General features: G+C 43.8%; 1 protein-coding gene across 1 annotated transcript in view; it reads left to right on the forward strand.

Annotated features, from left to right (window-relative positions):
• Nucleotides 1-27,442, forward strand: part of GRAMD2B (GRAM domain containing 2B) — a 95,542-nt gene that overhangs the window by 34,656 nt on the left and 33,444 nt on the right. Inside the window, exon 2 of the mRNA XM_060171314.1 lies at nucleotides 24,329-24,448. Within this exon, the coding sequence (XP_060027297.1) occupies nucleotides 24,329-24,448 (120 nt within the window). The remainder of the gene's footprint in view (nucleotides 1-24,328; nucleotides 24,449-27,442) is intronic.

Raw genomic sequence — 27,442 nt, forward strand, 5'->3', positions numbered from 1 at the left:
CTCACCCCAATTTGGCCCAATAGTCTTGGCTTGGTTCACACTCAGCTCAATTGTTCCAACAGTTAGGTCTTAGGGTCTAAAATAGAGAGAGCTAAGACTGCATTTTCACAAGCTCCTAACCCCTAAGTGGTTCTGAGAACTACTAATTTATGGAGTTCACTCATCTTGCAAGAAGCCATATGGCTTAAACTCATACCATAGAGAAGAAAAATGTTCAACCTTACATGTATTTTCAGTTCTAGTTTCCATATTTGTCATGTTAGACTGTGTGTGCCTCAAGCCAAAGTTCCATGAATTAGTTGAAAGTAAATGCTCTCTCCACTGAACCTTAAGGATGCAGAGCTTCCCTTATCCTCTTTTCTGCTTCTTCCCCGTCTCCAAGAATGCCTGTGCCCAGGCACCTACATTCTCCCTGAGGTGATGTGAACACAGTGGATGGGTTTTCCAGACACCGTACTTTTGCTGTCACTCCTCCTCAAAGGCTCAAACTTGCTTTCTCTCAGCTGTGAACCATCTGCAGTTTTGGGTTTTTTTTATGACTACAAATTAATAGGAGTGTACATAAACACCACCGAAAGACTGTGTCCCATCCCTCCCGCCACCACCACCACCCTAGGAAGCCTAACATCCACCCTCACCCTCACCCTAGGGTTTTTACTTTGGTGCCCTACTCCAGATTCAGTCAAATCTTGCTCTCTATCTGCAGTTTTATACATTTGGTTGTTTCCTTCACAACAGCAAATGATAAATACCTTCCAACACCCCACCCCCATCCTACTCTTATTTTTTTAAAGATTATTCCAGAGAAATACAGATGGAGTTTAAAGGAATGAGGACAAAGGACCATGGTAGGAGCAGCCCTTCCCACTATTGAGCAAGCCAGACTCTGTGGGTAGCTTCCTTAAAACATCATAATGAAAAAGGAAATGCTGGCTTTCTAAGTAATTTAAAGAGGCATTTCTCAGTTTCTTTTTTAAGGTATCCCAGTGGCTTAGTATCTGAAGACATTCAAAAAGAGGATGGGAATTGTGATATAAGAGCCATTTTCACGAACAGAATTCTAGAAGTATTTGTTCTAGGAACTGGTAAAAATTCTTGCAAGGAGAAGGAGGCAGGTACCCTTCATGGTATATATTTGTGACTAATAAATTCAAGAATCTAGTACTTTTGAAAGAGCTCATCTTTGCACCTGCAGCTCCTTTTTTTCCTTTTTTTTTTTTAAATAGGGGGATTAATAGTTTACAGTTAACAGTAAGTACAGTTGTTGGTACATGTGTAAAATTTCTCAGTTTTCTACAAAATACTCAAATCCTCTGTCTAAGTTCTCTTGTTTCATGTTTCAGGACCTGAAAGTACCCCTCCAGAGTCTTTTACTTTGTTGCAGTACACCAAACCTAGCCCAAGTTCTGCTTTGTGTTTCCCCTTCCATTCTTATTTCTCAGTGTCTGTCTCTTAGTGAGATCATTCCATATTCATCCTTCTCTTTCTGGCTTATCTCATTTCCCATGATTCCTTCAAGCCCCATCTGAGATGACTTGAAGAAGATGAATTCATCATTTTCATGGATGAGTAGTATTCCATTGTGTATATAGACCACAACTTTCTCAGCCACTGTGTTGTTGGACACCTGGGTTGCTTCCAAGTTTTGGCTATTACAAACTGTGCTTCTGTGAACATAGTTATACACAGATCTTTTTGGATGGGTGTGCTTAATCCTTAGGATATATCCCTAGGAGAGGAATTACTGGGTCATAGTGTAGGTCCATTTCTAGCCCTCTGAGAGTTCTCCAGACTACTCTTAACAGAGATTGGACCAATATACATCCCCACCAGCAGTGCAGGAGGGTTCCTTTGCTTCCATAACCTCTCCAGCATTTGTTGCTGCTATCTTTTCTGATGTATGACATTCTCACAGGGGTGAAGTGGTACCTCTTTGTTGTCTTTATTTGCATTTCTCTGACAATCAAAGACATGGAGCATTTTTTCATGTGTCTGCTTGCCTTTTGGGTCTCTTCTTTGATGAATATTCTGTTCATATCTTCTCCCTGTCTTTGGATGGTTTTGTTTTGTTTTGTTGTTACTGAGATTGGTGATTTCTTTATATATTTTGGTTATTTGCTTTTTGTCTGATATCTGATATAGAAATATCTCTTCCCATTCTGTAAGGAGTCTCTTTGTTTAGGTATTAGTTTCTTTTGCAGCTCCTTATTTTGTTTTTAGCTCACATCATATTTTCTTTTTTAGATAGATTCATCCCCTTTGGTTCTAGCCTAACCCAACAGTTTCTCAAGAAGTCTGTGAGAAAGACCAAACACTCCTAGATGCACCAAACACCTCCATGACTCTTGGTGTTGATGGGGCCCATTGCCACCTGTGTCCGCTGCCACTTGGGCTTCTCTTAACTGAGTGTGAGGGATGCAAAAGAGTGGACAAATTGTAGTCCAGTCTATTACAACTGCTAGTCAGATACAGCACGAAGTGTCAGTGAGATACAAGTGGCTCCATCATCACACACACCTAGAGCCACCAGGAAGAAGAGGAAGAAGAAGGAGAAGAAGTAGGAGAAGGAGGAGGAGGAGAAGAAGTAGTAGAAGAAGGAGAAGAAGGAGGAGTAGGAGAAGGAGGAGGAGGAGAAGAATGTAGAAGAGGAGGAGAAGGAGAAGAAAGAAGGAGAAGAAGAAGAAAGTAAAGGAAGAGGAGGAGAAGGAGAAGAAAGAAGGAGAAGAAGAAAGAAAAGGAGCAGGAGGAGAAGAAGAAGAAGTAGAGGAAGAAGGAGAAGGAGACGTTTCTCTCTACCCTTGTGTGTTATTAGCTTCTGAGTTATTGGTTATTTAGTATCTCTATAATAAAATCTAGGTTAACAAAAGAAAACAAACTAAAATTTATTAACATGTATGCCTCATTTTATCCCTGAGAAAAACTCAAGAAAAAGTCAATAACTTCCTGAAGTGGCTTAGAATTGAGGTTTAAAAATAGCTTCTAAAGGAAGGGGAAGGATGGTACACCTTGAAGGAGCACATGATTATTTGGAAAGATGAACACACACTTGAAAAAATAGGGTGGAATGTAGGTAGTGTGTAAAGAAGTAGCCTGGGCCAGGTAGTGGCACACCTAGTTAAGTGCAGGCTATGCACCATAGCCCAGGTTCAAGGCCCCAGTCCCCACCTTTAGGGGGGAAGCTTCACAAGTGGTGAAGTGGCGCTGCAGGTCTGTCTCTCCTCCCCCCTCAATTTCTCTGTCTTATCAAATAAAAATGAATTTCTTTAAAAAGGAAACTTTTAAATTTCCTTTTTAAAGAAATTAAAAAGGAAAAAAAGAAAGTACCTCTAAGGTACTTAGGAAAAAAAGAAAGTACCTCTGGTTTCCTATAATCAGTCAATCTTCCCTCAATGGTAAAACTCATAGCGAGGGCATTTTTGAGAGTTGAATTCCTTTTGGAGAGTCTGTCTGTAAGCAGATGAGAGAAGTTCAGAGATACCCTTTCCCTGTATTCTTCAAGTGGCCAGAGTCAAAGTACACTGAAGTGGCACCTTTGTTGGAGTACCTTACCCTGCTACTCTTCGATACTAATACAGACCTTCCCTGGAGAAGAGCAGGATTTCACTTAGATTCTTCTTAATTGATGACAATTGCTAATCCTTTGGGGAATTGATACTGGTAAGGATCCTGGTTCGAGCCCCCAGCTCCCCACCTGCAGGGGAGTCGCTTCACAGGCGGTGAAGCAGGTCTGCAGGCGTCTTTCTCTCCCCCTCTCTGTCTTCCCCTCCTCTCTCCATTTCTCTCTGTCCTATCCAACAACGATGACATCAATAACAACAGCAATAACTACAACAATAAAAAGCAACAAGGGCAACAAAAGGAATTAATTAATTGATTAATTAAAAACAGCTAATGCATGATGATGCCTCTAGCTGCCGTGACAGCTCCCACAGCTTTTGGTAAGGCAGGCTCAGTTGCATTAGAAGTAATGACATGGGAGATTTGAAGAGGAAGCAGGAAATATAACTCAGATGAAGTAGAGTTGGGCAGGAGATAGATCGCCCAGTACAGTGCATTCTACTGTTCAAGAACCAGGGTTCGAGTCCCTGGTACCACATTGGACATACCAAACATAAGAAGCTTCACTAATGGTGCTATGCTGTGGTGTCTTTGCCTCTCTCTCTCTCTCTCTCTCTCTCTCTCTCTCTTCCTCTCTCTCTGGTTGACAGGGGAAGAAAAGTCTACCAGGAGCACCAATATGAAGCCCAGCAGCAATAAATAATAAATACAGATCCAAAAGGATGACAGAGGACCTAGTGGGGGTTGTATTGTTACATGGAAAACTGAGAAATGTTATGCATGTACAGACTATTGTATTTACTGTCAAATGTAAAACATTAATTACCAATAAAGAAATTTTTTTAAAAATTAAAAAAAATAAGGTGGGGAGTAAGGGGCTCAAACCCGGATCCTTTAACATGTCCCTGCACTACATACTATGTGTGCTTAACCCTCTGTGCCACCACCTGGCCCCCACCACACTGTTCTTTCCTTAAGTGTCACTCACTTGGAAGTGGCTTGGTTAAACAAAAATCATTTCTAGGAGACTGTTTGCCTCTAATGTCTAGATATCCCATTTTCTAAAGTCGCAGTACCTATCTTCTCTAGAACTTGAATCCTGCTAATTTTATATCATAAAAGGAGCCTTCCAGAAGGAGGGAACAAAAGGACACTATGGGATGGCCGGGGATAGGAAACCTTTAAGCAGGATGGTGATTTGTTTTGGTGGAGGTGTACTGACACCTATTTCAGAGAAAAGTGGAAATGTCCCCTGGGGACAACAGTAATCCTCGAAGTCAGCATTTCCTTAGCAAGGCATGCCTGAAGATAAAGAAGAAAAAGGAGTCTTGAGTTGTAATAGTAAATGGCACCATAGTAAGGGGGAAAAAAAGTTCTCGTATGTGCACGTGACACCCAGAAGGTCCCGTTCCATTGGGCTCACTGGTGGTGCTGAGCAGGGCATGTGAACTGTTCTGGGGAACAGTTCCTGCAGACCCAGCCCTGTGAACACGCTAAGCTGTGTTCATCCACACAGAACTCAAAACTGATCTGAAGACAGGAGACAGACAGCAGGTTGTGTGGCCAGACTTGAGGGGTGGAGAGTGCACATGAGTCTTCTGGAATCATCCCTGAGGCCGTTTCAGATTCTAGCGAAGAAAACTAGTGCTGCACTGCCCACATACCTTGCTCCTTTAGTTCTGTAACTTTTGATGTTTTCTTCTCTCCTTACACGGCACAAAAAAACTAAGTTCCAACAAACGAAGGGCACTAGAGGAAAAAGAGGCCTTAATCATCACAGATAACATCTGGGATGACGGGAGGCAGCTCCTATCTGTGTTGCATCTTTCAAATGCCTTCAACAGCTGAGAGCCAGCTGGTTTCCACAGGAACAGCAGAGAGCCCTCCAAACAAATGCAAACATTTCTCTCTTCCCAAGACTGCTCCTAAAAGACCCTGGATATTTTGGTTGAGGGTTTTTTGTTTGTTTGTTTTATTTTAAATGTCATTTCACTGCTAGTAAGTAAAATAATCTCTTTGTCTTAATATATGTTACCATAAGTATAATACCAAGAATAATGAGATTTAATATAAGAACTTGAGTGGCCCTAGAAGAATGTGCTTCCCATGATGTTCAACAGTGATACCTGACTCTTGGTTGTCTGCTTCCTCTTTTTATTTTCCTCCAAATAATTTTATAGGGGACTTAATGGTTTACAGTGTAGTTGGTAGTGTATGTGTGTATAACTTCTCAACTCCTTGTGATAGGTGTCTGCAAAATGCTCACAGCCCTAAAGTCCTTTTCTATCCGTGTGCACCATGACCCCAATGTCTTCTCCACCCACTTGTACTCCCTCTTCCCTCAGAGTTGTCTGGTTTGGTACAACACACCACACCCATCCAAGTTTCACCCTGTGTTTTCTCATTTGTATCCTTGTTTCTTAAGGTCTACCTATAAGTGAGGTCATCTGGTATTCAGTCCTCTCTTTCTGGTTTCTCTCACTTAGCATCCTTCCTTCAAGCCCCATCCCAAATGAGGCAAAAGAGATGACTTCACCATTTTTTTTTTTAATAAAAAGAAAACATTGACTAAACCATAGGATAAGAGGGGGACAACTTCACACAGTTCCCACTACCAGAACTCCATATCCTATACCCCCCCATAACTTTCCTATTCTTTATCCCTCTGGGAGTATGGACCCAAGGTCATTGTGGGGTGCAGAAGGTGGAAGGTCTGGCTTCTGTAATTGCTTCCCCGCTGAACAGGGGTGTTGGCACGTCGATCCATACTCCCAGCCTGTCTTTCTCTTTCCCTAGTGGTGAAGGGTTCTGGGGAAGCAGAGCTCTAGGACACATTGGTGGGGTTGTCTGTCCACAGAAGTCTGGTTGGCATCATGCTGGCATCTGGAACCTGGTGGTTGAAAAGAGAGTTAACATACAAAGCCAAACAAATTGTTGACCAATCATGGACCTAAACGCTGGAATAGTGCAGATGAAGAGTTAGGGGGCCCTCCATTTTGTAGATAGCTAGTAGGCATATTGACTTCACGATTTTTAACAGCTGAATAGTATTCCTTTGTGTTTATATACTGCTACTTTCTTAGCCACTCACCTGTCATTAAGCATCTGGATTTCTTCCAGCTTTTGGCTACAATAACAAATTGTTCTACTATGAACATACATGTACACAGATCTCTTTGGATAGGTGGTTTTGCTCCCTATGGATAAATCCCCAGGAGAGAAATTGGTGAGCTATTGGGTAGGTCCATTTCTAGTCTCTCATCTCCAGGCTGTCTCCTCATGTTCTAGTCCTCACTGCTGCTCTTTCCTGGAAGAGTCCGACTAAACCTGGTCCTCTAACATGGAAGTATGTGGCCGATCTCTTCATTCCACCTATGAATCTAATGTGAACAGAGACAATACAAAGATGTCTAATCTTCCCTTCATCCATGCCCAGGATGTGTTAGGCACTCAAAATCTGTGCTGTGGCTGTTTATCGTGGATGTAAGATCTCTTGGTGTGGAGTTGCCTAATAACAGGCCAGATTGCCATTTGAACATTTTTGTAGGTGTGACCTTCCCTTAAACTAGATGAAACAAGTAGAGAGCTCTGTTGCTTGGGGAGGTAGCTCAGTTGGTAGAGCATAGGATTTAGGCCTGAGGCTCATAGTTTGATTCCTTGCATTACACGTACCTGAGTGGTACTCTGGTTTCTGTCTATTTCTCTCTCATGCAAAATAAAATAAATCTTGAGAGAAAAAAATCCAATATGCTCAAGGACCCAGGTTCAAGTTCTTGGTCCCCATCTGAAGGGAGGAAGCTTCATGAATGGTGAAGCAGTGATGCTGGTGTCTCTCTTTTGCTCTGCCTCTCTATCTCTGTCCAAATAAATAAATGGATAAATAAGTACATTTTTAAAGTGAGTAGTGGACACAACTTGTGAATTTGACCAAGTTGCAAGTCTAGTTAATGTAGAACTTTGCTTCATTTTATCATTCGGAGTTGTCTTTAATTCCACATAATGGTTTTGGTTTATCACTTGGCATATTCTTTTTTTCTTTTTCTTTATTTTTATTTTATTCTTTTTTTCTGTGTGACCTCTCCCCAGAATATGCCCAATGGTGCAGTAATTCTCCATAATCTTAGTTTTAGTTTGTAGTTATTTCTGTAGAGTACATCAATCTTTTTTTTTTTTTTTTTTTTTTTTTCTTTTTCCTTCTCCAGGGTTATTGCTGGGCTCGGTGCCTGCACCATGAATCCACCGCTCCTGGAGGCCATTTCCCCCCCCCTTTTGTTGCCCTTGTAGCTTCGTTGTGGTTATTATTATTGCCCTTGTTGACGCAATTCGTTGTTGGATAGGACAGAGAGAAATGGAGAGAGGAGGGGAAGACAGAGAAGGGGAGAGAAAGATAGACACCTGCAGACCTGCTTCACCGCTTGTGAAGCAACTCCCCTGCAGGTGGGGAGCCGGGGGCTCGAACCAGGATCCTTACGCCGATCCCTGCGCTTTGCGCCACATGCGCTTAACCCACTGCGCCACCGCCCGACCCCCAGAGTACATCAATCTTATTGGATATTTATATTGTCAATATTTGCCATAATTACTGAAGACTTGTTAAATTGTATTTTCTCTGAATATTTTTTCTTGAATTTCATGCCCTATACTTTTGCATTTTTCTTTCTGTTCTGGTATACTTCCACTACACTCTAAAATGCCAGTTCTCTCCCAGACACATTCTTCAGATCATAAGTCTTAATTAAATAGATGGTGCCTAATATATCTTAGGTATATGAAAAATGACTAATCTGACAGTCAACAGTTGCTGATAAGAAAACAGTCTTTAAAAAGGAGTGAAGAGACAAACACAAAAAAGTTATTTTAAAATCTTTGCCCCTGAATAATACTATATTCTCATTTGAAGATATATTCAAATATATTTTTAGAAGTCTTGTTAGCAGCAAAACATAAAATCCAAGGGGGGGCCGGTGGTGGCACGCTAAGTTACTTGCACATAGTACAAAGCACAAGGACCGGCACAAAGATCCAGGTTCAAGCCCCCAGCTCCCCTCCTGCTAGAGGGAGTACTTCACAAGCAACAAAGCAGATCTGCAGGTGTTTCCTTCTCTCTGCTTCTCTAGCTCCCCCCCCCTCTTATTTTTCTCTGTCCTATCCAATAAAATGGGTAAAAATGGCTACCGGGAGCACTGGATTACTAATGCTGGCACCAAACCCCAGTGATAACCCTGGAGGCAACAAAACAAAACAAAACAAAAATAATAGTATTAAAATCTATGTTGAGGGCATAAATAACAAAAAGCAGTATCAATCTGCCTTCCCTGACAACTAGAAAAGTCAGTTTGCTTCCTGAATATATTGCTTGCTGTTTTCCTGTGCTGTTTACCATTTGTGTTGAGCCTCAAAATGCCACTGATAAATTAACTAGGTTTGATTATTATTTTGATCACTACTGTTTGCATACGAGATTGGTTCTGTGAAAGGGAATGGGAAAAGATAGCCTTTTTTTCTCCCCTCTTCTGTCATCAACGTGACATCCTTCCCATAGGATTTGTAAGCCACACTTTAGGAAGAAGTTTATGGTATAGATTTTGAGATAATATAATCCCAAGCACGTTTTAAAATACCGATGTTATCTGATCAACAAGTATTAACTGCACAGTTTCATATGTCTAGATATTGGAAGTAAAGATATGGGAACTAGTATCTGATGTATGTATATGTTTGCTATGTGGGTGAACCAGTTTGGAGCCTAGCACCAGTTGTATTGAATAAAATTTCAATGCTGTGGTCTCTTTCGCTCACTCCTTCTGCCTCTCTTTGTCCTTCTATGAGAGAGATAGAGAAAGAAAGAGAAAGAGAGAAGGAGAAAGGAGAGAGAGAGAGAGAGAGAGAGAGAGAATATGAATGTATACTTGACTCTTGAACAGTGCAGAAGGGTAGGAATATGAGTCCCCAAACATAAGAAAGCTCTTATATAATTTATATTTATGAACCCTCCTTATACTCACTCGGCTTCTCCATTCAACCAGCCCACACATTTGCAGTTGGTTGAATTCAAGAATCTAAACCTGGAGAAAGAAAAACACTTTGCTTATAAGTGCACCCTTACACTTCAAAAACCCATGGTGCGTAGGTTTCAGCTATATTTGGCTGGTCATGTCCCAGGCACAGAACAATGAATAGTTATTAAAGGAGTAGAGAGGTGATTCCAGGTGAGACAGCCCAACAGCCAGTGCACAGAAGATGCCAGGTGCTATGTGGGAGCCCCCTCACACGGTGAGAATACCAGCAAGCCTGGGGTGGAGAGTTCTTTCTGAAAACCAAGAGGACGACTACAAAACTCTAGATGATCTTGGCCCATAACCAGATGCCTGGATCTGATGCTCAATAAAAAGCCATTGTTGGTGCTGGAGCAGAGCAGGACACCCTGGAGGGGGTTTTATGAAGGATGAATCGGGCTTTGATGGGCCAGAAGCCTTCAGAAGCCTTGGAGAGGCAAACACTACTGATCATCGCCTGTGTGTTCCAGAGGCTGAAGGAGGACATGTCTGCAGCTGCAGCTGTTTTCTGCTGGTGACTTCATCTTAAAGCTATGACAAAAGCCCTTGTTGGGCTTCTTTTTTTAAACATAAGCTAATTTGAATTGGGTCTCTGTCCCTTCAGATTCAGAGTGATGAGATTGAAATGCTTTTTGTGAGTGGCCTCACACTTTAGAAGAAAAAGCAATAGTTTAAGAACACAGAATTCATAGTGGACAGAAAGGTGGAACTGAGACACTTGCTTGTTTCACTTTAGTGAGATTGGTGTCCCAGTTTACTGAGAGCAGAGAGGTGTGTTGGGGCCAGTCAGAAGCCTGTGCTAAGCACGTCCTTTAGTTTTGAGGTTGCAGCTGTGAGGTCTTTGCTGTGCTCTCAGGGGGGACTTACCCTTTATTGGGATTTTTGGTTTGGCACACAGTAAAGCAACATACAAATCGTAGGGGCTATCTGCTCTTTGTTATGACAAAGACAAGTGGCAGAACCTTCCCTTGTGAGGTCAGATAGCTCCAAATTGTTCTCATGGGCGCTTTTGCTTTTTGTTAGCTACAGTTCTCTGCCTGCTAGCAGCATGTCCCTGCTCTATCTAAGACTAGATTGGCAAAATACCTCTTATCTAACAGTTCCCCTTGTGTTCCCTGTTACTCTTAGTAGCAGTGCTGTTCTCCATCTCCCTGATAACCTTGGGGGTAATCTTGGATGTTCCTCCCCAGGAGTTATTCTCTGCACTCATTCCAGAACTAATCTTTACTTTACCTCTCCAACATAGTCTTTGCTTGTCTTTCTACTTGCCCTTCTGTCTCCAGCCTACACTCACTCACTTTATTCTTCTACACTGATGAGCATGTAATCCTCCCGGAACACCTAACTCACACAGACTCCTTTCATGGGTATGGGATGGGGTAACGAGGCTCTTAATATCTCATAAGTTTATTCCTTCTGTTTAAAATTGACCAGTCCCTCCTGCCAATTCGATGAAGTCTAAAATCGGCCCTCTTCCATAAAGAGTCAAACTAGACAATCTAATTTCTGTCACTTTCTCCTAGTTGTACTCGGGGAGGAGGGGGAGCAGATTGCTAGATTTCCTTGTTCCAGGTAAGATTTCTTCCTTTTATGCATGTTTTCATTTCTTCCTTCTTTGTATTTCTCTTGCCCTTTTGGTATCTCTACAATATAAGCCATATGTACCCAGATCCTTCTGTGATAAACTTTGCACAAATACAGTGTATCACTAGCAGAGAGATGGCACAGATGATTGCAACATGATAATAGAAGGCCCTGATTTTGTGTTGGTTTTTTTAATCTGAAAAAACTGTTTTATCCTACAAGCCACATTCCAATATTATATACGTTTCTGGTATCTTGTTTTGAAATGCATTTCTCACAGCTAGGATGAATTTTTGCTAAATGAAGAGATGTATTGAACGGGGATTGGGTGATGGCGCATCTGCTTGAGTGCACATTACAATGCACAAGGACCCGAGTTCAAGCCCCCTGTCCCCACCTTCAGGGGAAAGCTTTGCAAGTGGTAAAGCAGTGCTACAGGTGCCTATCTGTCTATCTCTCTCCCTATCACCCCCTTCCCTCTCAATTTCTGGCTGTCTCTATCCTATAAGTAAATAAAGATTAAAAAAATTAAAAGGCACAATTTACCTTTAAAAAAAAAGTGTATTGAATGGTCCAGGCAGTAGTGGAGCTGGCAGAACACCCATTAAGGACTTAAGACCCTGGGTTCAAGCCACTTGTCCCCACCTGTGGGGGAAAAGCTTCACAAGTGGAGAAGCAGTGCTACAAGTGTCTCTCATTCTCCCTCTCCATCTCCCCTTCTTGATTTTTTTTCTGTCTTTATCCAAAAATAAATATTTTTAAAAAGTGTATTGGGGCCAGGTGGTGGCCTACTTGGTAGAGTACACAGTTACCATGTGCAAGAACCAAGGTTCAAGTCCCTGATCCCCACCGGCAGTGGGAAAAGCTTCAGAAGTGATAAACCAGTGCTGCAGGTGTCTCTCTTTCTCTCTATCTCCCCCTTCCCTCCAATTTCTGTCTGTCTCCATCAAAATGCAAGAATGGCCACTGGGAGTGGTGGATTTGATATGTTGGTTACTGCACCCAACAGTAACCGCGGTGGCAAGAAAAATGAATTAGTAATTAAGTACCTCACCCCACTACAGTGTCACACTTATTTCTTCCACAAAACTTGTCTGGTTTTCCTCATTACAATTTTAAGAGATTCCTGGATTCCCACTTCACTGTCTTTATGGTTGATATCTCTTACAACTTGAATTATGTGCTGAACTAAGATTTCTAATAGAGGCTAGACCTTGAGAATATAACATCTGGGATTTTTGCCTCATGCATTATAGGAACTCAAACCTTGGAAATTAATAATTCCCCCTATCTTTAGAATCAACTCTGTATTTTACATCTCTATAATGATGCTAATGAGTATCTTTAAAAATGTTGATCAAAATGACAATTAAAATGGATGATGGGGCAGGAGGAGGGGGTTGCTCAAGGGTGGAGCCCCCGTCTTACATGAACAAGACTCTGGGTTCAGTCCTGCGCCCCACCACATAACAGCGTGAAGGGGAACTCCATGGATGGTAGAACAGTGCTCTGCTCCCTATCTCTCCTACTCCTCTTCACTCTCTTACTCTCTCTCTCTCTCTCATTCTAAATTCTTGACTACAATGAATTCAGTTCTACCTCCTCTCCCAGTATCTACTTTAAACTATACCTGGTTTTAGCTATAGTGGATACTTTATTATTATTATATTATTATTGTGAGTGCTAGATGCTTTGCTGAACACACTGATTTTTTTTTTTTTAAAAAAAGCTTTCAAAAAAACAGTATTAGTAGGATTGTGTAAATACTACCTATTATAGCCATGGGTCACAAATCCTCAACTGAGGGAAATTTGAGGATTACTATAACTTTTTTAAGACTTCATTTACTTTAATAGGACAGAGAGAACCTGAGAGAGAAGGGAGAATAGAGAGGGAGAGAGAGAGAGACACCTATAGTACTGCTTCACCATTTGTGAAGCTTTCCCCCTACAGGTGGGGAGCAGGAGGTCAAACCCAGGTCCATGTGCATGGTAGCATGTGCACTTAAGCAGGTGTGCCAACACCCAGCCCCACAATGACTATAACTTTAAAAAATTTATGTTACTTCTGACACAGCAGTTCCATTTCAGGAAATGATCCTACAGGTATATTCAGACACATAATAAGCATACAAGGACAATGTTGTAGTGTTTTTGTTTTTGTAATAGAGTGAAATTGACCTGGATGCCCATCAGTAAGAAATGATTAATTTCTAACTCATTCATGACTGTGGAACTCTATGCAGTCATTGAAAAGGATGAGGGGAGTCGGGCGGTAGCACAGTGGGTTAACCGCACGTGGCGCAAAGCACAAGGACCGGCGTAAGGACCCCGGTTCGAGCCCCCAGCTCCCCACCTACAGGGGAGTCGCTTCACAGGTGGTGAAGCAGGTCTGCAGGTGTCTATCTTTCTCTCCCCCTCTGTCTTCCCCTCCTCTCTCCATTTCTCCCTGTCCTATCCAACATCAATAACAACAACAGTAATAACTATAACAAGGGCAACAAAAGAGAATAAATAAATAAATATTGAAAAAAAAGGATGAGGCAGGCCCAGGCTGTCACTCAGTGGCAGAGCAGAGCACATGCTTTGTAAGCATGCTGGGTTCCATCTCTGACACTGAAAGAAACAAGGGGGGTAGCTAGGAAAGAAAACCTTATGTCTACTGTGTACAGATAGAATGTAACATTGTGTGCTGTGAAAAAACACCAAACTAAAGTTTTAAAAGTTATTATTTTTTATTTTATTTTATTTATTTATTATTGGATAGAGACAGAAATTAAGAGGGGAGGAGGGGAATAGAGCGGGAGAGAGACAGTGAGATGCCCGCAGGCCTGCTTCATTCACCACTTGTGAAGCTTCCCCCTGCAGGTGGGGGCCAGGGGCTTGAACCCAGGTCTTTGCGAACCATAATGTGTGTGTGCTTAACCAGGTGTGCCACCATCTGGCCCCTTTAAAAGTTATTATTTAGATCACTTGAACTGTGCTCCTGCTTTGCCATACCTATGACCTAGTGCCCCTCTGCCAGGTCCCTCCAGGGGAATGGGTCAGCCAGGCTCCCACTTCACCGTCTGGCCTGTAGGCTACCAGGAGACAGACAGAGAAGGGGAATCTCGGGCCAGCAGCGGCAGGGGTGAGCTCGCTGAGTGGTCTTCCAGCGTACCGTGGAGGTGGACGGTATGACAAACCCTCAGGGTACCGTGGCAGTGGATCAAACGCTTTATTGTTTCAGTTACAAGTTTATAAAGGGGTAGCTGTGCAGGGGAAGTGGCCAAGTTGGCCAGTGACACCAATGTCTCCTTATAAGGAAAAAGAGAGCAAGGCAGTGAGAAGGCATGGATGGTGATGCAGGAACAGGGAAATAGAAATTTAAAGGAGGCGAAGCCCACCAGAACGAAGAAGAGTGGGGTGATGCAGCGACACCGATAGACTGGTTGGAATTCCCACACGTACTCTGGCCACATCTCACTCGACCACAAGGCTGGCATGCCAAGGGGAGACTAACAGACGAGCTTCTGGGGGGTCAACCATCCATGCTCAAACACACATTAGACCCACACCCCTTCGGCATTAAAGGTAACTTCCAGTCAGTGTTTCTTTCTCCCTCTTTCTCTCTGTCTCTGTCTGAAAAAGTCAACCTGGAGCAGTGAAACTCCAGCAACAATTAAAATAAATCCTTTTTTTTTTTTTTTAAGAGAGTCAGGTGTGGGGAGGCTGGGTGGTGCACCTGGTTGAGCACACGTGACAATGTGCCAGGACCCGGGTTTGAGCCCCCTTTCTCACCTTCAGAGGGAACGCTCTGCAAGTGGTGACTCAGTGTTGCAAGTGGCTCTCTGTCTCTCTTCTTCTCTACCACTCCCTTCTCAATTTCTGGCTACTTCTATCCAAAAAATAAAATAAAGATAAAAAATAACTTAAAAAGGCAGATATGAAGTTGCTTGCTGCTGTTTGTATTTAGCAGTCTAGGTACTCTGTGGAAGGACACAGGGATGCTAGGAATGTCAGGTGCCTCAGTGGAGAGAAACAGGGTTCCAGGAGTCCATTTAAACCTTCGCATTGATTGCTTGCACTCTTAGAATCTGTTGAAATAAATATGCAAGTAAACCTTAAAGTGCCTAGACAGAGATATTCTGTATCAGAATTGTAAGTGAAAAGGCTGTTCTTCCCTACTTATAAAAATGACTTTGAGAAGAGTCAGGCAGTGGCATACCTGGTTAAGCACACATATTACCAAGCACAAGGACCTGGGTTCGAGCCCCTGCTCCTCAGCTGCATAAGGGATGCTTTATTGATGAAGCAGGTCTGCAGGTGTCTCTCTTCCTCTCCCTTTCTATCTCCCTCACCCTCTCAATTTCTCTCTATCCTGTCTAATAAAAATTAGAAAGAAAAAGTAAAAAATGTCCACCAGGAGCAGTGGCTTTAGAGTGATGGCACCGAGTCCTAGTGACAACCATGGAGTTTCTAAGTTGATTCATTGGAAGAAGTGCTAGGTCCCACATCTTCTGCACCCTTCTTGCTGCATCTTTGTCTGTTCTAAGGCTGCTGCCCTCCACACCCCTGGTGCCTCTCCATCCCTGGGACCCAGCTGTGCTCCTTGAGTAGTGCCACCCTTGCCTTCCAGCCATGGAACTCGTCAGCAGGTCCTATGCCGAGAACAAGAGTGTGGAAGGTCCTCAGTATTAAGTCCAGGTGCAGCCTAGTTTTCAGGGTCTTAGCATCATGGTACTGCCACTCTAATCTAGCCCACTCCCAGGATTCTACCCCAACACAAGTCTGGGATTAGAACCCAGAGGATCTTCAAGTCACAGCTAAAGCCATTGTTAATTTAGAAAATGATGTTCAGGATTTTTTTTCTTATGTAAATGATAATGGGTGTAAAACATCTGTCACTGATGCTACCCTAAGGGAATGTAGTGACATCATTTAGGTCTTAGCTTGACGGCAGGGGTCAAACATGGATCCATGCCAGTGATCAGAATGTAATCACCTTCTGCACTGAGCCATAATGAGGCATTTGTGCTTCATGTAATTTCCCTGAGATGCAGCCAGATCGGTGTTCTGCACAGAAGCTGCTGGACGTGGCTGTATTGTTGCGATGAATGTGCATGTCCTCAGCAGGAGGAGCAAAGGGACTGGGAGATAAATAACCCGGGGAAAGGACTGTCACCAGAATGAATGATAGTAGGCTCCATGTAAGAATTCAGAGGCTGAAAAATTGTGAAATGTACATCACATCATCATCAGACTGATGAGACCTGGGAATTGACAAATATTAAACTGTTGATAAAGATTGGCCAACCTGCTTTTTTTGTTTATAAATTATGCAACAGCATGTGGCGGCATCTTATTGAAATCAGCACTTCATAGCTGGTTAAATAAATGTTGTCTCCAGGAGGTGAAGTCAGGCTCAGTTGGCATAAAGATGACTCTTATCTCATTGCTCGGAAATTCCTGCAGGGCCCATGGCTGATACTTAAAATGGGTTAGTGACAGAAGAAGAGGTAACCTACTCGGTCCACATGAACTTCGGTCTATGTTGACAACATCTTCTCCTGTTTCTGTGATACTTAACTTCATCAGTACCTTGTCTGGTTCACCTGCCCAGCTCAGAGTAGCCTGCCCTGATGGCAGGAGCCCTTCCAGCAGAGGAGAGGGGTTGGCTGGTTGGTTAGCTGGTTGTTTAGTTGGTTTTCTTTCTTCAGTTTCTGAAAGGTCATTGTCTTCTTGTTTAAAGATAAAACTAGGGACCTGGCAGTGGATCATCTGATTGAGTACATGCACTGTAGTGCACATGGACTGGCTGTTTAAGCCCCCATTCCCCCACCCCCCACCTGCCATGAGGAAACTTCATAAGTAGTAAAGCATTGCTGTAGTTCTCTCTCTCTCTCTCTCTCTTTCCTCTCAGGTTTTTTTAAAAAAAATTTTGTTATCTTTATTTTTTTATTTACTGTAAAGAGACAGCCAGAAATCAAGAGGGAAGAGGATGATAGAGAAGGAGAGACTGAGAGATACCTGCAACACTGCTTCACCTCTTGCAAAGCATTGCCCCTGCAGGTGGGGATGGGGGGCTCGAACCTGGGTCCTTGTGTACTATAACATGTGTGCTCAACCAGGTGTGCCACCACCCGGCCCCTCCTCTGTTTTTCTGTCTCAGTCCAAAATAAGTTTTTTAAAAAAATGTAAAACTTGGGTGTCGGGCGGTAGTGCAGTGGGTTAAGTGCACATGACACAAAGCACAAGGACTGGTGTGAGTGAGGATCCTGGTTCGAGCCCCCAGCTCCCCACCTACAGGGGAACCGCTTCACAAGTGGTGAAGCAGGTCTGCAGATGTCCATATTTCTCTCCCCCTCTCTGTCTTCCCCTCCTCTCTCCATTTTTCTCTGTCCTATCCAACAATGACAACAACAATAAAAACTACAACAATAAAACAAGGGCAACAAAAGAGAATAAATAATTTTAAAAAGTGTAAAACAATTCTTTTTTTTTTTTTTCATGATTGAAATAAGACCGTTCATTTCACCTCCTTATCAGGGAAAGTGAAGCTTTGCTAACTGTAACTTTGAAGTTACTGACAGGCCTTGAGGAACCATTCATTCCCTTTTTTCTCCCACTCTGCTCATTCAAGCACAAACCAGTCTCTGCCGTTAAGATTCTACATAGTTCCAGTCTGCTACTGATAAACCCTCTGAGGCACAGGAAGGGGGTCGGCGGGGTGGAAGTCCTTGCAAGAATAATCTCTCCTTTGACAGAGGTTCACTTGTTGGAGCTTCCTTAGCATCTTTCAACAAAAGACTGAAGTGAAATAGAGCATAGAGAGCTTTCATTTCCTCTTTGAGATACCATAGAACTCACCCCTCAGTCAATACATGTGAGGGACCACTGTGAACGACACTTAATTGGAAACTAAAACGAAATCCCTAGCTTCTAAGGAACTTGGGCTAGTCAGTAGAAAGGTAAGGCCACTGGGAGGGGGAAAAATTAACAGTAGGAGACATTAATTGACTAGAGGTCTCATAAATTAGAAAGATTTGTGGAGCCTGCGGGATGTGTGTGTGGTGGGGTGTGGGGATAAGGAAAGACCCATTGTTGGAGACCTAGTATAAATTTAAGAGAAAGCTCTGATGGAGACCATCAAGATAGGCTTATTCTATCATTGAATAATTTCACTTAGTACAGCAGGAAGAGGAGTGAAATTGTGCCCCTACAACATGCAACTTGAGGGAGCCGGGCGGTAGCACGGCAGGTTAAGCGCACGTGGTGCAAAGCGCAAGGACCAGCATAAGGATCCCTGTTCGAGCCCCAGCTCCCCATCTGCAGGGGGGTCACTTCACAAGCGGTGAAGCAGGTCTGTAGGTGTCTATCTTTCTCTCCCCCCTCTGTCTTCCCCTCCTCTCTCCATTTCTCTCTGTCCTATCCAACAACAACAATAATAACTACAATAATAAAAACAACACGGGCAACAAAGTGGAATAAATAAATATTAAAGAAAACCATACAACCTGGTATATCATTATTATCACAATTGAGGGGGCAAAAGCCGTTGCTCAGGTAGGCTGACAGAGGTATGCACTATAGTCTTTTTTTTTAATATTTATTTATTTATTTTCCCTTTTGTTGCCCTTGTTTTTATTGTTGTTGTAGTTATTATTATGGTTGTTATTGATGCTGTTGCTGTTGGATAGGACAGAGAGAAATGGAGAGAGGAGGAGAAGACAGAGAGGGGGAGAGAAAGATAGACACCTGCAGACCTGCTTCACCGCCTGTGAAGCAACTTCCCTGCAGGTGGGGAGCCGGGGGCTTGAACCGGGATCCTTCCTCCGGTCCTTGCACTTGGCGCCACATGCCGCCCGACTCCCTGCACTATAGTCTTTTCAGCACTAAACTTAAGTGCCCAGAAAGAGGACTACCATATGGAGTTCAACCCCTGTGCTCCTCAGTGCATGGTGTGCCTGGCCAGGAAGGGGGCTGGGCAGGGAGAGGCTCAAACCCAGCTAAGCTTGGTTCCTTTGCACCCTGATGCTGGGCTGTTTGTGTCAGGATGAGATGCTCTGTATCTCTGTCAGGCCATGTATTGGGGATCCCGCCAGACAGTGGGGGTACACAAAGCAGAAACAACCTAAAGCCCGCACTGATACCTGCAGGACAGCTACTGCTAATCTTAATCTGGCCATGCATAAAATTCAGTAGCTGAGAGAGAGAGAAAGAGAGAGAGAGATTTATTATTTTATGAGAGAGAAAGGCCAGAGAGACCGCTAATCTACTCTTGCATATGCTATGCTCGAGATCGGACCCAAGACCTCACAAATGCATGCCCTATGCTCTACCCACTGAGTTCTCTCCCTAACAACCTAGTTAATAAATATTTGAATGAATGCTGAAATGCCTCACTGAAGTTCCAGACCCACTTAATCTCCCGGCTTCATGAGGAGTTCACCAGTGGTTATCTATCTGCTCGCTGTTTTTGAAGAGTAAGAGTAATATGTGTGCCTTAATAGGTAGAGAAAAAAAAAGCTCTAAGGAAAGCACTAAGGCTGTTTACCAGTTCTGAAAGTCTTTGAACTTACAATTTAAACTTGATGATTCAGATACTTCTTTAAACCAAAGCAATGTTCTCCTAATAACGCTGCAAGAGCGCCCATGATCCTTTTTGTAGTTAAAGATTGAGCTCTTTAATTTGTTTGTTTGTTTGTTTGTTTGTTGGACTGCACTCTTTTTTTCTGGCACAGTTTTTTACTTTTTAAATTTTTTTTCTTTCTTTATTTATTGGATAGATACAGCCAGAAATTGAGAGGGGAGGGGATGATAGAGAAGGAGATAGACAGCTGCAGCCCTTCTTCACCACTTGTGAAGCTTTCCCTCTGCAGGTGGGGACCAAGGACTCGAACCTGGGTCCTTGCACACTGTAACATGTGTGCTCATCCAGTTATGCCACCACCTGGCCCTTCTGGCACATTTTTTTTTTAGTGATAACAATGGTTGACAAAATTGTGGGATAAGAGGGGTACAATTCCATACAATTCCCACCACCAGAATTCTATATCCCATCTCCATTGGAAGGTTCCCTATTCTTTATCCCTCTGGGGAGTATGGACCCAGGATCATTATAGGGTGCAGAAGTTGGGAGGTCTGGCTTCTGTAGTTGCTTCTCTGCTGGACATAGGAATTGACAGGTCAATGCATACACCCAGCCTGTTTTTATCTTTCCTAGTTGGGCAGGGCTCTGGGTGGGGGGGGTGGTCTCTAGGACACATTGGTGAGATCGTCTGCCTAGGGAAGTCATGTTGACATCATGGTAGTCTGCCACATAGTGGCTGAAAAGCATTAAGATGTAAAGCAGAACAGTTTTTGTTTTTTTTTTTTAATAATCAGGAACCTAAAGGTAAAGTATAACAGATGAGATTTGGGGTCTTCATGTTGAAGAAGATAGGAAGTTTATTTTAGGTTTATTCCAAGGGGCCCATGACTTTACTAATTTCTGTCTGAGCCCAGCAGCTAATATGCAGGAGAGCTAGAAGTATTATCTAGGCAGATGGTGTCAGAGTTGGGAATAGGACCAGAAAGCTAGATCATGGCAGAGAGTAGCTCCAAAATATGGGAGCTTTACAGTTATCATTAACTATAAACGCCATCGACATGACCTAGGGCCCATGTCTGTTCATATTCAGCACAGGAGCCTGTTGTAACCTCTGCATCCCTGTAGGTCTGAGCTCGAATTCTGTGGTTATAGCTAGGGACATTCTAGGCTGCACTCATTTCAGGACCTGTCTTCCTTGAGTAGCAGAGTATGTTGACCAGGCTCCTCCCTTTGGAGAGTGGATGGACTGCACTCTTCTAATGCACATACTTTCAGCAGTTTGAGAAGTATTCAAAGACAAGCTTCTGTGTTCAAATTTTTTTCGTACTTAGCAAAAGAGAACTGCTGGTTCCAAAAGGAGAATGTCAGCCATTGGTATAGGGTTATTAATTAGATGCCTTGGGTCAGATAGCCTTGTTTTTTGTTTTTTTGGGTTTTTTTTTTTTGCCTCCAGGGTTATTGCTGGGGCTCAGTGCCTGCACTATGAATCCACTGCTCCTGGAGGCCACCCCCCCTTTTTTTTGTTGCCCTTGTTGTCATTATTGTTCTTGTTGCCACTGATGAAGTTGTTGTTGTATATGACAGAGAGAAATCAGGAGTGAAAGGGAGACAGAGGAGGGAGAGGAAGATAGACACCTGCAGGCCTGCTTCACCACTGTGAAGTGACCCCCCACCCCCGCAGGTGGGGAGCTGGGGACTCGAACCTTCTGCCAGTCCTTGCACTTTGTGCCATGTGCGCTTAACCCGCTGCACTACCGCCCAACCCCCCTAGCTTTGCTTTTAATTTTAACACTGTAGAACTCCTTGTCTGGACTAGAATTTTCACAGGCTGTGAAAAGTGTTAAGCAAGCAGCCACAGAACTTAAACTAACCAATAGCATTTCCTGCCTGTGCAGTCATTCACCTGTGAATGACCAAGTGAGCAGTGAAGTGAGAATTAAAAATAGCTACCGTGTCAGAACAGTGCTCTGCCCATGTGTCTTCCTGTGTGCTCAGCTACCGTGTAGGTCTCAGATTCTCAGAAGTTTATTTTGTGTGTTTTTCATTATGAAAATTGACAGCATAACCGTGGGCTACAGATGATACCTTATGTGCTGCCTTTTCACACTCCTTCCTGTTCTCCTTCTGGTCCTCCTTCCCACACTGGGCATAGTTGCCAGCATGGAGTGGTACACTGTGCTAACCCTCCTGTCTTAAATTCTACTCTACTTTTCTTTTACCACTGTCAGGCCCGATTTTCCAAAAGTCTATTGACCACAATTATGCATAGAGCCCTTGTCAATATCAGAATCAGTAAGATTTGTACATGACCCTGGACCACTTACATTTAAAGTTAAAAAGGGGCTAGAGAGGCCAGGTGGTGGCCCACCTGTTTGAGCACACATGTGCCAGGACCTGGGTTCAAGCCTCCCGGCTCCTACCTGTAGGGGGAAAGCTTTGTGAGTGGTGAAGCAGGGTTGTAGGTGTCTCTCTGTCTCTGTCATCCCTCTCTGTCATCCCCTTCCCTCTCGATTTCTGGCTGTTTCTACACAATATATAAAATATATAGTAAGACTCGATTTCTGGCTGTTTCTACACAATATATAAAAAATATAGTAAGAAAGGGGGCTACATAGATAGGGTTGTGTGTGTATATGTGTACATGTGTATATACAAAAGCTTCACAAACATACCTGTGTTTGAACCCCAGATCAAGACAGTTACTAATTCTGGGGACCAAGTGTTGGTGTACCTGGCTGAGTGCACATATTATCATGTGCCAGGACCAAGGTTCAAGCTCCCAGACCCTACTTGCAGGGTAAGTTTCACAAGCAGTGAAACAGTGCTTCAGGTGTCGATCTCTCTCCTCTGTCCCCCTCTTTCCCTCCCAATTGCTCTCTGTTCTATCATACAAACCAGGACTTTGTTTCAGTGATTTAATAATGATTGACAAGATTGTGGGGTAAGAGGGATATAATTCCGTACAGTTCCCACCACCAGATTTCTGTGTCCCATCACCCCCCATTGGAAACATCCCCATTCTTTATCCCTCTGGAAGTATGGAACAAAGATCTTTATGAGGCACAGAAGGTGGGAAGTCTGGATTCTGTAATTGCTTCTCTACTGGACATTGGCATTGACAGGTTGATTCACACCCCCAGCCTGTTTCTATCTTTGCCTAGTGGGGTAGGGCCCTGGAAAGGTGGAGCTCCAGGACACATTGGTGAGGTCGTCTGCCCAAGGAAGTCAGGTTGGCATCATGGTAGCATCTGTAACGTGGTGGCTGAAAAGCATTAAGATGTAAAGCAGAACAATTTTTTAAGCATTTTTTCCTTTATTGGGGGATTAATGTTTTACAGCTGCCAGTAAATACAATACTTTGTACATGCATGACATTCAGAACAGTTTTTTTTTTAAATAATCAGAAACCTAAAGGTAAGAGCAGATGAGATCTGGGGTCTCCATTTTGGAAAAAGCTAGTCAGTAGGGCTATTTTAGGACTTCACTAGTTTTTGGCTGAGCCCAACAGCTAACATGCAGGTGGGCTAAAAGTACTGCCTGGGAAGATGGTGTCAGCCTGGGAATAGGACTAGAAAGCTGGGTCAGGACAGAGAGTAGTTCCCCAATATGGGAAAAGTATATAAATTTTTTATGGATATGAACTATAAACCTCATTGATTGGACCTAGGGCCCATGTCTATTTGTATTCTGCACAGGAGCCTGCATCCCTGTCAGTCTGAGCTCACATTTCATGGTCATAGCTAGGAGCGTTCTAGGCTGCACTCATTTCAGGACCCGTCTTCCTCGAGTGGCAGAGTATGTTGACCCAGTCTCCCTTCGGAGTGTGGGGCAGTTTCTACCATTATTGTTCTACATTGAGGGCAAGATCCTGTAGAGGCCCACAAGAGGGTTTATGATGATGTTCCTGATAGAAATGACCAAAAACAATAATTTTTCTTAAACATCTAATTTTGCAAACTAGAGCTAAAACTATCTGGAGCCTTGGGTTCCTCGTGGGTAAAATGGAGTTATCCATGCCTTCCTCACCTGGGCGGTTGCCAGATTGTCTAGAGACCACTGGGCTAAACCACCACACCAAGTGGGACCTATCTAATGACAACACAAGTCCCCAAGTGGCATGAAGAGAAGTGCAAACAAAGGGCCTGGGGTTTCCCAGCAGGAAGGCTCACACCTGGCAAGAGGCCACACCTGAGGGGGTGTGTGCATGCGAGGAGAGCGGGAGTAGAGGGTGTGTATGCAGAGGCCCTCCCACAACCTTCAGGTGATACAGGCTGGCAGGGCCCACAGGGCACAGACTCAGAACCAGCCAGTCCCCAGGAAGTCTGACGTCTACCTGAACATAAAACTGGACACACTGACCTGCTTCAGCAGGCGTGACCTGCAGCTCCTGCCCTGGAGGCCCCAGCCAGGGGTAGGAGGTGGGGGTCAGAGTGGAGAACTCAGACAAGACTGAGTGGAGTGGAGATCACTATAGGCTCCAGAAAGCAGGGCCACTGTATCGAGATTCTACTCACCCTCCTCTGGATGTCTAAGGTGAAGCGTTTTTGTTTCTTCTCCAGCTCAGAGGCTGAGAATGGTGTGGAGGAGAAAAAGAAGGTCTGCAGGTCGCCAACAGCCCTGTCCCCTACTCCGTCCCCAGAGGCCGAGTCCCCCGACCAGAAGAGACTCATCTCCCTGCGGTGAGTCCTCAGTCTCTTTGTTTTCTTGGACCTATTGGAGACAAGGGACTGCTGGGAGGAACTGGCATTTCTAATTATGTTGAGATATGTGTGTGTGTGGGGGGGGGGTTGTTAAAAGAATAAGGATCTGGGGGCCAGGCAGTGGTGCGTCTAGTTTAAGTACTCACACTACAGTGCACAAAAGGACCCAGGTTCAAGCCCCTGGTCCCCACTTGCAGGAGGAAAGCTGTATGAGTGGTGAGGCAGGGCTGCAGGTGTGTGTGTGTGTGTGTGTGTGTGTGTGTGTGTGTGTGTGTGTCTCCCCCCCCTCCCCTCTCAATTTCTGTCTCTGTCCAATAATATATATATAAAAGAATGAGGATCTTCCTCACCATGGCGCACAGGGGGAGGCAGAGTACTCAAGCTGGTGTTGTGTAGACAGACACCTGTCATGGAGAGATAGTCATTAAGCTCATCTGACAACAACTGTCTCATAAATCATTATTTCTCCCAATAAAATGATTTTAAAAAGAAGAAGAATGAGGGTCTCCTGTAGGCAAACACCTCTGAGGAAAGGAAGATGTGAGGGAGTTTTTCCCTGATGTGTTTCCCTTCCTTGCCCGGCTCCTCCTGGCAGCCTCTTTCTCTCCGTCCCTCGTAAGAAAAGGCAGCCCAGACAGTTTTCCAGGCACTGTCTTCCTTGACTGCTGGAGCCTGATTCTCAGGCACCTGGGAAAGCTGGTCAGGCTGCTAACAAGGCTCCCAGGCTGGGTGTGCTCAACCCAGGGTGCGCATGCCTGCCTGCTATCTCACTTTCCTGGCAGCCATGAGAAAGAGTGGAGGGGGAATTGGTCCCTAAGCAGCATGTGCACATCCTGGGGGGGGGGGGGGGGTATCTATATCTGCTTCCCGGGGCGGGAACTGGGAGCCAGGACTGACTCAGTCCCGGCTGGTAATGGGGTGTGGAGCTGTTGTCATCACTCTCAGCAGCACCAATTACATGCTTGCCGTCGCGTGAAGGAAGAAATCCAGGTCAGTGTTTAGCTCTTAAGAGAGAATGGTTTAAACCAAGGGCCAATTATAGGTAAATGTGGCTGCTTATCTATATGGACTGGAGGAGTGACTAGAACTGGCCAGACTGCTACTTTCTACATCTTCTGGCCTCTGCTAAAGGACGATTAAGTAACTCCTACTTTAACCCCCCCTTCCTTCCTGGCTACCCAGCCGGTGTCTTCTCTTCAAACCTGTACTTCATTCAGGAGCAAGCGTAAGTCTACTCTTCCCCCAGACTTCTCTATCCTCCCATCTTTTCTGCATGCCAGTTTTGATCTCTTTCAATCATATATTTTTTATACCTGCTTCCTGTCAGAGCATCCTGCCTTACCAAAATGACACCCACCTACCCTCCGGTCCCTTCAAAGGCATGCAGCATGCATACTGTTTTCTTGTATCTTTCACCACTATGGCTGGCAGTGGGCACTTGAAAGACACTGTGGGTAGGGTGGGAGAGACAGCTTAATAGTTCTGCAAAAAAGACTTGAACGCCTGAGGCTCTGAGGTCCCAGGTTCAAACCACCCCGCTATCCACAAATTCCCCCCACATACACACACAAGCCAGAGCTGAGCAGTGTTCTGGTTAAACAAAGAAAGAAACAAAGACACTGTTGGTTTTACTCCAGATTCCTCAGGCTTCCTGTGAGAACAATACACTCATCAACTTCAGGGCCTGCCCATTAAGCTTCATGAGCTTGTGGGCTGCAGTGTTACAAAGAGCCCTCTTCTTGGTTGAATGCTTTACTCTCACCAGCAGAAAGGTCTAGTTTTTTAATTGGGGGGGGGGGGGGGGCGCATGGGGCTTCCTGTCCTTCAGAGTCACCTGCGGGAAGTGAGTATAACCCATCCAGCTGGAAAGGTCCTGAGAAATCAATACTATGTAAATAGGCACCCACCCCACCCCACCCCCCCACACACACACCTTGCACACAAACGCCGGTTACTGCTCACTTGTTTCTCTTGAAATTGTCAAGAACACAGCCACCCTCCCTGCTTATATTTGCTTCCAGTCCATGTAATTCTCCAGGAAAAAATCTGCTCACTTTCTAGGCAATTAATATTTATTCACCTGAATCAGTAGAGATGTTAAGTTCAAATTAGTGGATAGTATAAATAAAAAGTGTCTTGGCATTTATAAAAAATGACTTTTATTTGCAAATAGAGTACAAAGGTTTATTCATAAGTTTAAAAAAGAAGAAGCTATCCCTAGAATTCTAAAGAGATTTATGTCTAAGTAGATGCAGTGGCTGCTGAGTCCAACTCTGTGCCACAGAGACTACAGATTCCTGGATGTATATCATTCCTGTCCCTGTGTCTCTCACTCATTTACAGCTGAACTTCTTAAATTTGCTTTGAACCAATTATTTCCTTAACTGAGCCTTGTTCTAAGATATATTATGAACTCGTGGCTTTCTTATTTCCCCCCAAGTAGATTCCTTCAAAAATTATTTTATTTATGAATTAAAAAGATGGGGCTGGGTGATGGTGCACCTGGTTGAGCATACATGTTATAATGTGCAAGGACCTGGGTTCAAGCCTCCAGTCCTGGAAACTGTAGGAGAAAAGCTTCACAAGTGGTGAAGCAGTGCTGCAGGTGTCTCTGTCTTACTCCCTCTCTATTTCCCCTTTCCTCTGGATTTTTGCCTGTCTCTATCCAATAAATAAAGTTTATTTAAAAACATTAATATATATATATATATATATGTATATATATATATATATATATATATATATATATATAATATATTCACAAATGAAAGACCAGAGCACTACTGAGATCTGGCATATGAGGTACTAGGGATCAAACTTGGGGCCTCATGCATGTGAGCCCTGTGCTTTACCACTGAGATATCTCACTAGTGTCATCTGGGAGGCAGTGGATAGAGCATTGGACTCTCAGGCATGAGGTCCCAGGTTCAATCCCCACCAGCACATGTGATATCTGGTTCTTTCTCTCTTTTC

The sequence above is a fragment of the Erinaceus europaeus genome, chromosome 2 (assembly GCF_950295315.1).
Source record: "Erinaceus europaeus chromosome 2, mEriEur2.1, whole genome shotgun sequence".
In the NCBI taxonomy this organism is placed as follows: Eukaryota; Metazoa; Chordata; class Mammalia; order Eulipotyphla; family Erinaceidae; genus Erinaceus; species Erinaceus europaeus.